We start from the raw sequence: 12,600 nt of genomic DNA, 5'->3' as shown, positions 1-12,600 counted from the left end.
GTACTGGTGGTTCATACACACAGAAAACATGATCCCTTTTTTTATAGAACTTGTACTGTGGTGCAGGTGCTGGAGACAGAGATTAAACACAGACGCTCAAGATGAATATACAATCACAAATTGTAATCATTTCTCTGTTAATGGGCTAAATTGCATCCCACATCCCCGCCTCTCTGAAGTCATATGTTGAAGTCCTAAACCACTGTAATAGTAAATGTGACTGTTTTGGAATTAGGGTCTTTAAAGTGGTAACTAAGTCAAAATGAGGACATTAGAGTTGGGCATTAATGCAATGTGACTCATGTCCTTATAAAAAGCGATTAGGACACAGTTTCACAGCAGGAAGACCATGTGAGGATGCAAAGAGAAGATGCTGCCTGCAAGCCAAGGATGGAGGCCACTGAAGAAACCAACCCTGTGACACCTTTATCTTGGACTTGTGGACTCCAATTTCTGTTATCTAAACCACCCAGTCTGATACTGCATATATTAGCCCTAGCAGAGGAATAAAATCCCTAAAAGAAAAGAGTGTCGGAGAGAAAGCACTATTACAGGAAGGAGGGAGCTGGTTGGAGAAGTCAACGCCGAGAATGTATATATAAGCTAAAATAGGAAAAGGTGAAAAATGATGAACTATGGGAAAGAAACAGATTTAGCAGTTGCTGTTGAGAGGCAAAAGAAATCAAGGTGTTTTGCTGTGGTTAATTATCCCACAGTCTACAGAAGCAGAGAGTCCTCAGGAGACAGTCTTTCTAAATTATCCACCTAAGATGAAAAGCTAATGTGCAACCAACTTCCTCACAGTCCACAGACTCTGAAGTACTAAATGAGTAAGAAGTTAAATTTTTAACTGTAAGACAAAATGTATTTGATGTCATTCACATTATAATTTAAGGAAGTTTCTGAAGAAAGAATATGATAAAATATATGGCTCAAACACATCTTAGAAAAAGAATAAAGCAAAGTAATGTCTTTCTTCATGGTTCATTAAAGAGATTATGGAAATTATAGAACCTGATTATGCAAAAACAAAAAGGCCAAGAGTACAGACCCTGATTAGTCAAGGCCGATGCCTCACAGAGTCATGATATACCTGAATAAATTGATTTGTCCTTGGCAAGCAAGCACATATCCTCATTTTAACTCAATTAATAGTAAGAATTATAGGGACTTCCCTGGGGGTCCAGTGGCTAGAACTTTGCACTCTCAATGCAGGGGGCCCAGGTTCCATCATTGCTCAAGGAACTAGATCCCACAGGATGCAACTAAGTTTGCAACTAAGAATTTCACATATCACAACTAATGATCCTCCAAACTGCAACAAAGATAGAAGATCCCAACTACCGCAACTGAGACCCAGCGCAGCCAAATAAATAAATGTTAATAAATAAGAATTATAGACTCAGAATCACAGGGAGTCCCTTATTTCTTGGTGGGATGCTGCATAAATTGCTTCTGACATATGCTTATTCAATTTGTCTTGTGAAAGACAGAGTATACAAACAGGAAATGGCCAGACCAAATATAACAACAGAACTCTGATCCACAACATCTGAAGCAAAATGTCCATAGTGCTCAGAACTTGGTCAATGACTGCCCGTTTTTTTGCCCCTGCCTTCAACTCAGGACCAACCAGAGAAAACCAAATGGTTTCCCAAACTGAGCACCTAAGATGCTCTGCTTCTAGAAGCTCATCTCCAGATTACACATGCCACCAACCACCTTTTATCAGAGCAACCCTGAGGCCTTCCTTCCTTTTTTTTAATAAAGTGTTTCCAATCCTCTGTCCACTTTTGTGTTTTTGTCAGATGCATGAGATGGTGGCTGGCCCTTGCTATAGCAAGCAGAATAAATAAGCTCCGTTTGCTCTCATCTGAGTAAATTTAATTTATTTGGTGGTGCTAGTCTTAAAGACAGAGAAGGCAATGGCATCCCACTCCAGTACTCTTGCCTGGAAAATCCCATGGACAGAGGAGCCTGGTAGGCTGTGGTCCATGGGGTCACTAAGAGTCGGACACGACTGAGCGACTTCACTTTCATGCATTGGAGAAGGAAATGGCAACCCACTCCAGTGTTCTTGCCTGGAGAATCCCAGGGATGGGGGAGCCTGGTGGGCTGCCATCTCTGGGGTCGCACAGAGTCAGACATAACTGAAGTGACTTAGCAGTCTTAAAGAACCTGCCTGGCAATGCAGGAGACATAAAAGATACAGGTTTGATTCCTGGGTCAGAAAGATCCCCTGGAGATGGAAATGGCAACCCACTCCAATATTCTTGCCTGGAGAGTCCCATGGACAGTGGAGCCTCGCAGGCTGTGGTCCACAGGGTCACAAAGAGTCAGACACAACTGAAGCAACTTAGCACAGCACAATTTATTTCCATACATGATTATTCTCAGAGAAGAAAACATATGCTGGGTCCCAGGGCCATCAGCAGCAGATGAGCATCAGAGCTCCCCATAAGCTCTGGAGGGACCCATCTTTGTCCCACTTTATATTTCCTCCAGGGAAGATGTCAGCAACTGGAAGTTAACAGTAGCCGCTGAGTACCCACAACAACTGTGTCCCTGTTGTCAAATGATGGGATGAGCCATCCAACAATTCCAAGTGGTGACTGTATCTGTGAAGTCCTCTTAGTGATCAAGCAGCTGACCAGATGTGGTTCAGTGTCAACCAATCACAATACAGGGAAACTGGAGGTCTGGGTGGTTAAAAACATTTGAAACAAGCTGTTAATCTCATCAATATTGGCCTTAAGCAGCCAAGACAAGGCTTAGATCGAGAAAAATCATTGCTCTGGAAACAAAATTTCATTTCCAAGCAGCCTCCCATACTAAAAAAATGACCTGGGCAGTTACTTGTTCATTTCCTCATCCTGAAAATGAAGACCTCGGTGAAGTTAAAATTGGTAATAAGGTGGAGTGTTTTTTTAAATTTTTTTATTAATTTGGCTGTGCCAGGTCTTAGTTGCAGCATGTGGGATCTAGTTCACTGACCAGAGATTGAACCCAGTCCCCCTGCATCAGGAGCACAGAGTCTTAGAGACTGGACCACCAGCAAAGTCCCAAGATGGAGTATTTTTAAAGGTAAATAACTGGCAGACCATAAATGCAAGACATTCTAAAGCACAACTGAGTTTTCAGCACAATTAATTTTATCCCAAACATCCCTCAGATCAGATTAGCACAGTAGTAGGAGAATGAGAGTGAATATAATTCATAGTCTGTAGTCTGCCCAAGGGGAGAGCAAAACCTGGGGAGAGCCAGTGTTGGCTGACTGCTTCCTGGCTCTCCTCCCACCGCAGTAAAAATAATATAGGAGACTGTGAGGTTCTCACCATGGACAGAGATTAATACTCATTTCCTGGAAGACATTTAAAGACACTTTCTGAGAAATGATCTGATGCCATTTGTAGTCCTACTTAGTGACTGTCAGACCCATAGAAGCCAGGCAGTATTTTAAGCTCTTTTTGGGAGAGAATCACAGAAAACTCAGTGAGCAAAGTTGCCATCACTATGCCCTATTTTATGAGAAGTGCACTTCAATTACCTCCACTGCTTTACCTCTTCTGGAGATCAGGGTTTTCTTTCATTCTAGAGATAGAGTCTCCAAAGACTTGACAACAAGATGCATCACTTAGTGCAAAAATCGAATGTAATGGGAAATCCAATTAAGCCCAATAGTTGACATATAAATGCCAGTAAAGCTTCTTTTAGGTAGACTTTTGACAGAGGGAGGGGTTTAAGGCCAAAAGGAGAACAAGCTATGTATGAATTGCTTTATATCAATGATTTCAACCTTAACTGCACATTGCAATCATTTGGAAAGTATTTTTTAAATGCTAATGCCTAACTTCCATAACCAGAAATTTAATATATCTGGGAAAGGCATAGCATTCTTTTAAAAAGCACCCCAAAAACTGGTCAGTCAAAACATTTCCTCCAAGAGAAGCAAAGAGCCTGGGGAGGTACCTATAGACACTGGATCCCCATAATAAGGTGCCATTAAATGATGGGGCCAGTCCCGTGGCCACGCTAAGTTTTCTAAATTTGCTGGTATACTGAGTGCTTATTTAACTTTTATGCAGAGTTGCTGCTGCTAATTCACTGCAGTCATGTCTGACTCTGTGCAACCCCATAGGTGGCAGCCCACCACGCTCCCCCGTCCCTAGGATTCTCCAGGCAAGAACACTGGAGTAGGTTGCCATTTCCTTCTCCAATGCATGAAAGTGAAAAGTGTTCTGGCCTGGAGAATTCCATAGACTATATAGTCCATGGGGTCGTAAAGAGTCGGACACAACTGAGCAACTTTCACTTTCACTTTTCAGATATGCAGATGACACCATCCTTATGGCAGAAAGTGAAGAGGAACTAAAGAGCCTCTTCATGAAGGTAAAAGAGGGGAGTGAAAAAGCTGGATTAAAACTCAACATTCAAAAAACTAAAATCATGGCATGCAGTCCCATCACTTCATGGCAAATAGATGGGAAAACAATGGAAACAGTGACTGACTTAATTTTCTTGGGCTCTCTCACATGAGCAACTCTCCCATGCTCTCAATTGTTTTTGCTAGCCAATAAAAATATGCCTCATTCCTAACAGTTCTACCATCTAGTAGACCTACTACTCAGTAATCTCCATATCTGCTTTCTGGCCTCACAGTCGAAAAATAACACATTTCCTTCCAGATTTCATATACTCCATGTATTTTCTTCTCTGTTCCACATCTCTCATATTATTCTCTTTGCTGATAAGGAAATACCAAAATATTTTTAACATCTGCAATCAGAAAATACTGTCATATCATATATATTTTTCATGCCTAGATATTTACTCATCCGTTTTCCTGAAAGATCCAATAAAATAGTCAAAGAGCCACAGTCTATTTTAAATTAAAATGCATTGCTTTAAGGGCTATTTGACATGCAGTAATTATTTACATAGTCTTCTAGTGAAGCACAGAAATTGCTAATGTCTCTGCCCTTGAAGGAAATGAACCGTACAAAAATTTCAAGCAAACATGATCCAACTGTTCACACAAAAGACAGACTGCATAAGAAATGCATTGTGTCTCTACCCAAATTTCCCCTCGACTTGCCACAGATCAGCATGTACTTCACCTCTTTTAGCATCAATTAAAATCATAAAGCAGAGGAACTTTTCAGCAGAGGATAGACATGCCCTCTCCACAGATGGTCAGTATCACATGTCACAGTAATGGCTGGACACGCCGAGAGAGTAACGTATAAAAATGGTAGAACTCAGAGCACTTCAGCTCCACTCACTCTGTGTTTAGAACTGCCTCTCTTTCAAGATGGATTTCCTTCATAGGAATGGAGTGCTCGCTATTCAGCATTTGCAGAAGGACTACCGAGCTTACTACAGTTTTCTAAATTTTATGTCCAGTGTTGGAGATCCCCGGAATATCTTTGCCATTTATTTTCCACTTTGGTTTCAACTTAATCAGACAGTTGGAACTAAGATGATATGGGTAGCAGTCATTGGGGATTGGTTCAATCTTATTTTTAAATGGTAAGCCTTCTGTTTTGTTTCATTCTTCATAAAGCTTCTTCTTAAATTTGTAGCTTTGGCTTAATGATCACATTTCAGATGTGTATAATTTTACTTGGAAAATCTTTCAAACATACCGGTTAACTTGAAACACCTATTCGTAAACAGAACTTACAAAAAAGCATAGGAGTCTATACTTTATCTGACTTAGAAGTAAATTCCAAAAGCCTATAACAAATATGGTATGATAAACCAAGAAGTGAGTTAAACAAATTGCACCATAATGAAAAGATTAATAATTCCAAGGACCACTTTGATATTTTCAGTCTAAGTATCCAAAGCACCGAAAGACTTTCCTTGCAAGGGAAAAAGTCCCTGTTTTTATTGGAAACTAGGATGCCAAAACTCCGTGTGACTCCTCCTCTATAATGAGAGACAGAGCAGAACTTAAATTCTTTCACAGTCTCTCAATAATGAGCTTTCCTCATCAACAGTCTGCTTGAGTCATTTTTATAGGAGAGAATAGCTAGTCTCCAATTAAGTAACAACTGTGTGCTTAAACATACATGCATATTTATATTTCTTTAAATACAGGATATTATTTGGTCATCGGCCTTACTGGTGGGTCCAAGAAACTCAGATTTACCCAAATCACTCAAGTCCATGCCTTGAACAGTTCCCCACTACATGCGAAACAGGTCCAGGTAAGCTATTAAAGCAGCCTCAGGTTTCTAAAGATATTCCAACAGATAGCCATTGTACATGATTACCACCTAATAACTGTACAATATCATAGAGGGTTTTAAAGAAAACAGCATGGGTGAGGATGCTAAAAGTTTATAAACAAAAATTGCTAGTGAAAAGGGTAAAACTTATTTATGAGTAAGAAAATTTCATTTTTTAAAAATTTGTAAAAGGATAAGTTAAGAAAATACTCCCCAAATGATTTTATTCTTGACATTTTTTTTTGGAAGAAGGTCATGGTTTGATATAGAAACAAACAAAAGACAATTAACTAGAACACATTTTTTAAAAACTATATTAAAATACTGGAAATGCTGATTTATCTGCTGCTGTGCACCTTTCAAAGTTATTACAGATCCTCTGAGAATCACATAAATGAGACAATAGACAGGGTTTCTGTAAGAAAGGTAAGGACTTCCTGGTATTACTATTGCCTGCTGAAATTCTCTCTAATTGTAGAGTTATTTCTTCCCACTTTGCTTTTTCTCTTGTGTATACAGTGTATAAGTAGACTTCTTGGTCCACTCTCTCATAAGTAAGATTTTGCATGAGTATAAAATCTTTACTATGAGAATTGAGTTTAAGACTATAAAAATTTTAAATATATATATAAAAGGTAAATTGCATATTGTTTTAATTTGTAAGATTGTGTTATATTGTACCTCCACACAGTTTGTTACATAGCATAAAATTCTTGGCATTTGACATCCTGAGACTAACTTTGAAAACAGCGAATGTGTAAGTTCCTAATAAGTTTTTGGATTTTTTTTTTTTTTTTGCTACCAAAAAAGTAGGCATCCATCTGTTAAAATACTATATAACAGTACTATATAGTACTATACTATTAGTTATTTAATATCTGACTCCTTCAATAGACTGTGCATTCCATCATGTCAGGGACAGTATGTATTTTATCTTTGTGAAAACAATGCAAGATGGATGGATGGATGGTAGTATTTGGGACAATTGAAATACTACTTTGGTTTATCCCAGAACTTCCCAGCACATGCTCTGTCTTACGAGACATTTTCTGGAAAAGAAGAAAAAAAATACTACATTTTACACTCACTCCTTGAAGTTTTCCAACACATGAAACATATAAAAAGCCCTGACAATTTCTGTTTAAGAAATCGATTTGAAAGAAAGAGATCCATAAATCATAGATCTGTCTTTATTTAACTTGGTGTTTTTCAAAGAGACTGATGTTTAAGCTCAGTGAATCTCCACTTGGTAAAAACTCAAGGAGTACATCAAAACCAAGTGATTTTTTAAAAAAAGATCTAGCGGCATGGGAAAGACATTCTGGGAGTAGAAAGGCTTCCTGTCTGCAGATTTATTCTGCCAGGATTGATGCCACTTTGTAGCTTCCCTTTTCCTTTTAATGACAAAGACTCCTAGCGCAGCAACCAGTCACAAGATGGGCATAGGGGTAGCTAGTACATAGCAGTTAGTTGGGAAATCAGACACAGCAGTGATAGCTTTAAGATGTTTGACTTTTCAGCCCAAGGAAAATAAGCTGATTCAAGATTCAATCTGAGTACTTCAATTTTGTCATCATCAGTTAAAAACAATTGCATATGAAGAATGACTAAGGATGTGGCAGATTTTTTGATGCAACAGCCTGAGTTCTTAATTAGACTTGAACATTTTGATTTCTGGACTTCAACGAACTTGGATAACCTGGGGACATTTTTTGAAATAGTATTTGACTCAATTTTGATTCAATTTTCTTTATTTCTACCCATTACTAAACATTACGTATAGACTATGTCCTATGGCTTTTTTCTGAGCTATTTGTAAAATTCATGGCTAATATGCTATTCTATTGTCCACTTCTGATGGTTGTACTCTATTAACCACCTTTCCAACGGACTGCCACTTTCTTGTTGCAGGAAGCCCATCTGGCCATGCGATGGGTTCATCATGTGTCTGGTATGTCATGGTGACAGCAGCCCTGAGCCACATCGTCAGTCAGATGGATAAGTCTTTTATCACTCTGCACAGGTCAGCTTTGCTCCAATCTCTGTGGCACTGGAACATGACAGTTTTAAACACAGAAAGTCTTTTTAAAAATTCAGTTTAGTGCATTTTTAGTTATTGAAATGTGCTTATTCAATTCTATCATAGCCAATATAGCAAAATGAATAGAAGTTAATATTTTGCTTTAAGATAATACCCTAATTAGCTCACAATGATTACCACATTACAGGGTTGGAAATGTTTAATTGATTAATGACTTTTTAAGTGTGCCTTTGGGGTTCCCATAATACTATACTCACTTTAGTAGTTCATAAATAATTCATCTAAAATTATATAAGGAAGTATTTTTGCAATTTTTGAGAAGCCTCATTCCCCTCTAATGCATTGGTTACTTTAGTATAATTATGCTTTCTTCTTTGAATAACTAATGATTTTGACATAAATAACTTACAGTCTAGCTTTAAATATTATGCAATCTTTTAATTAAAAACATCCAGAAGCAAACTTAAATTCTAATATTAGTAGATTCATAACATTCTGAAAGGCTTAGACCTTTAAATTATTCAAAATTTTTATACTTTTTCCTTCTTTTCTTCCCTGATATACTTTAACTATCATTAAAACAATTTTGAGCATCACTTCAATCATAAATCATTAGGCAGTCTGAGATAAGATTCTCCAGTTAATTGCATAAAAGATGCTATAAAATACACCATTACATGGAAGTTCTCTATAATAAAGAATTTCCAAGGTCCATCTCATATTCCACTTTTTAGAGTAATATTGGGTAATATACAAAACAAATAACCAAAGGAATTTGGGCATCTTTAAAGTTTATCCTAATGAGACTGTGACCTGTATGCCTTAAGATATTCATTATCCAATCCAAAACAACAATGGTAAAAACATGTAATTTTTAAAAATTAGCATTTTCTATCCATAAACAATTTTTCAAAGTAAGAATCTAGATAAGCCCTGCCTTTTCTCTGTAGTTCATTTTCTCCTCCAGTTCTCAAACCTGGAAAATTATTTGATTCTTCTAAAAAAAATTCTCGCTTCTTCTTTGATTCTTATAACTGCATCATTTTGTTGATCCATCAAAATGTACTGAGTGCCCACACCTTGCCTAAATATTACCACATCCTGTTGATCCTTCTTCCATGTGCATAATCCCTGCTTACTTTCTCTTAGAAAGTCTTGTTTCTCTCTATTCCTTAACTTTTCAATATCCAAAATTTAGTCCAATTATCAGGGACAAATCATTCAGAACCACGAAGGATTCCTAGAACTCATTATTGCTAATATTTTTTATTAAAATGATGAAGATTGCTTGGACTTAAATATTTTTATAAGTTTTCTGCATACTACTGCTTCTAATTCAACATATATAACCCATAGGTCACTTTCTGTTTCTTATTTTCTACGTGTCAAAAACCAAGGAACCAGGACTCTTGAGAGCTTGAGAGTCTTGAAATTAAACCCAATGAAAACGTGCCCTTGATGGAATGCCTGTGTGCTTTTCATCAGATTGGCAGCTGCCTCTTCTGTGAGTTTTCTTCAAGCAAAGAGACGTTGAGAGAGGAAAGAGGAAGCACATATGACAGGGAGTAAAAATATATATAATTTATTCTAGATCACTGTAGATATTAATAATTCCCTCAAACTTGAATCTCCCTTCATTAGAATAATTATCAGGATGCCAAGTTGGTTTCTTTTTACAGCATTTATTAAAGTTTCACAATATAGCCTAGCACTGGTTCAGTTCAATGCATCGATAAATATAGAAACATCTGTTAAAACATTTGAAATCCTATGGAGTGCAAAAAAATATTGAAAGACCCTGTAGAATTATGATGTTACATCACAGCTAGAAGATTCCTTTATGAAAGATCATCTGGTGTCAACCCCTCACCCATTTTTATGAGTGATATTATTCCTTTGCTTTTTATGCTTTTCTCTATTTTTCCATCGTAGACTGACTTGGTCATTTCTTTGGAGTCTTTTTTGGTTGATTCAAATCAGTGTCTGCATCTCCAGAGTATTCATAGCAACACATTTTCCTCATCAAGTTATTCTTGGAGTAATTGGTGGTAAATATGATCACTTACCTTTTATTGTATCATTGAAAGCTTTAGTGTCCTTTGTTTTATGTTGTCAGATTCTCCCTGCTAATTGATTTCCCCAAACTCAGGTAATTCTATCAAGCCACTGATACTTAATGCTGCCCTAGGAGCTTAAGTGGTTCTTCCTATCTCTCAAATTCTCCATACAGGCAATGGCACATTCTCACTCAAAAGCAGAAGTGCATAACCTCTTGGTGACACGGTTGGGCTTCTCTAAAGTATGACTAGTGCTGAGTCCAACTCCGGAACCACCACAAAGGACAGTGTGCTTGTGTCTTGGTTTGGGAGACTTAATAATGGCCTTCCAACCTGCACACCATGTTACTGTCTCGGAAACACCTGCAGTGATTATTACCTAACTGTGGACTTCATTCAGCAGCTGCTTTGTATTTCTACCAGCATTCTCAATGATCGAGTTTCCGCTTTTCAACTCCACATATCTTTCAAAGGCTGTCTACATGAACTGGCTGTGGCAATTGAAATATTAATTGCAAGCACCTAGATCAGTTCTCTGGAGAAGGTAATGGCAACCCACTCCAGTACTCTTGCCTGGAAAATCCCATGGGTGGAGGAGCCTGGTAGGCTGCAGTCCATGGGGTCGCTAGGAGTCGGACATGACTGAGCGACTTCACTTTCACTTTTACTTTCATGCACTGGAGAAGGAAATGGCAACCCACTCCAATGTTCTTGCCTGGAGAATCCCAGGGACGGCGGAGCCTGGTGGGCTGCCGTCTCTGGGGTCGCACAGAGTTGGACACGACTGAAGCGACTTCGCAGCAGCAGCAGCAGATCAGTGCTCTGCCTATAAAGTGGGTTGTCACTCAGTGCCCTGGACTCCTGAAAGATCCCCCCTGTGCTAATGTGGATGGGTAAAAGACCATGGGAAAAGTGAGATTTCAGTTACTGCCTTAAAAAACAGGCTTTGGAAAATGGATAGAACCTAGGTTTCTATAGCCCTTTATCATTGAAAACTGTGGCTAAATTCTTTAATGCAGAGAGGAATGATTCCTGAGAGTCTCAAAGGCACACAGTTCTGTTCAGTGTTGCTTTCCAATCCCCAGGCGTCCTGGTAGCGGAGGTCTTTGAATACACTCCAGGTATCCAAACAGCCAGCCTGAGCACATACCTGAAGACCAACCTGTTCCTCTTCTTGTTTGCACTTGGCTTTTACCTGCTTCTCAGACTTCTTGACATTGACCTGCTGTGGTCTGTGCCCGTAGCCAAGAAGTGGTGCGCCAACCCCGACTGGATCCACATTGACACCACACCTTTTGCCGGACTTGTGAGAAACCTCGGAGTCCTCTTTGGCTTGGGCTTTGCAATTAACTCAGAGATGTTCCTCAGGAGCTGTCGAGGAGAAAACGGCTACAGGCTGGGCTTCCGGCTGCTCTGTGCCCTGGCCTCGTTGACCACCCTGCAGCTCTACCATTTCATCAAGATCCCCACTGACACCGAGTATTTGTTTTACGTGCTGTCTTTCTGTAAGAGTGCGTCCATCCCACTGACTGTGGTTGCCCTGATTCCCTACTGTATTCATATGTTAATGAAACCAAGTGCAAAAAAGCTTAATTAGAATTGTGTGGAGGGCTAATGCCTGTGGCCCCAGGATGACGCTACCCCATCCTCACAGAGGACCAACAGGGCAGAGAGAAACTGGAGGCTTCCAGTTAGAGGTCACAAATGGCAGCCACAAGACCCAGTCCATTCACATATATGTTTAGTTTGGCCTTCAGAGTTTCCTGTGTTCCCCCGTCTTTTAGAGAGTATGTTAGTCAACCATTCCTGTTTGACTTTTTGTGACCCCTAGGGATGGTAGCCTGCTAGGCTCCTCTGTCCATGGAATTCTTCAGGCAAGAATACTGGAGTGGGTAGCCATTCCCTTCTCCAGGGGATCTTCCCCACCTAGGGTTTGAACCCTGGAACTCCTGCATTGCAGGCAGATTCTTTACCCCTGAGCCCCCAGAGAAGCCCTAGTTTTAGATTAGCTGCCAATATTTTAAAACCAGGATATTTGACATAAAAGTTTGAATTTCTGTATTTTCCTGAGTAATCTGACTGTGTGGTCACACAGGGCCTGCATTCCCACCTGGAGACAATCCACTGTAGCTGACTGTCACCAGAAGGAGACAGGCACTCTGCGTGCTGTTGCTGTTTTCAGTACCTTAGAGAACCACCAGCATCAGAAAACTTTATCATCTTAAAGTCAGGTTGCTTCTGGCTCCTGTGGGCATTTTAATGGCAGTCA

At 39.2% G+C, this 12,600-nt stretch overlaps 1 protein-coding gene across 1 annotated transcript; it reads left to right on the top strand.

Moving 5' to 3' along the window:
* The first annotated feature begins 5,311 nt into the window (after positions 1-5,311).
* G6PC2 (glucose-6-phosphatase catalytic subunit 2) lies at positions 5,312-11,928 on the top strand. Its single transcript, XM_068969456.1, has 5 exons — positions 5,312-5,529; positions 6,103-6,212; positions 8,145-8,256; positions 10,207-10,322; positions 11,417-11,928. Exons 1-5 carry the CDS (start codon positions 5,312-5,314, stop codon positions 11,926-11,928), a joined length of 1,068 nt encoding a protein of 355 aa, XP_068825557.1.
* Positions 11,929-12,600: the final 672 nt, after the last annotated feature.

The sequence above is a fragment of the Capricornis sumatraensis genome, chromosome 3, assembly GCF_032405125.1.
Source record: "Capricornis sumatraensis isolate serow.1 chromosome 3, serow.2, whole genome shotgun sequence".
NCBI classification, from domain to species: domain Eukaryota; kingdom Metazoa; phylum Chordata; class Mammalia; order Artiodactyla; family Bovidae; genus Capricornis; species Capricornis sumatraensis.
The sequence above is the reverse complement of the archived record's forward strand: the minus strand, read 5'-3'. Positions and strand labels throughout refer to the sequence as shown.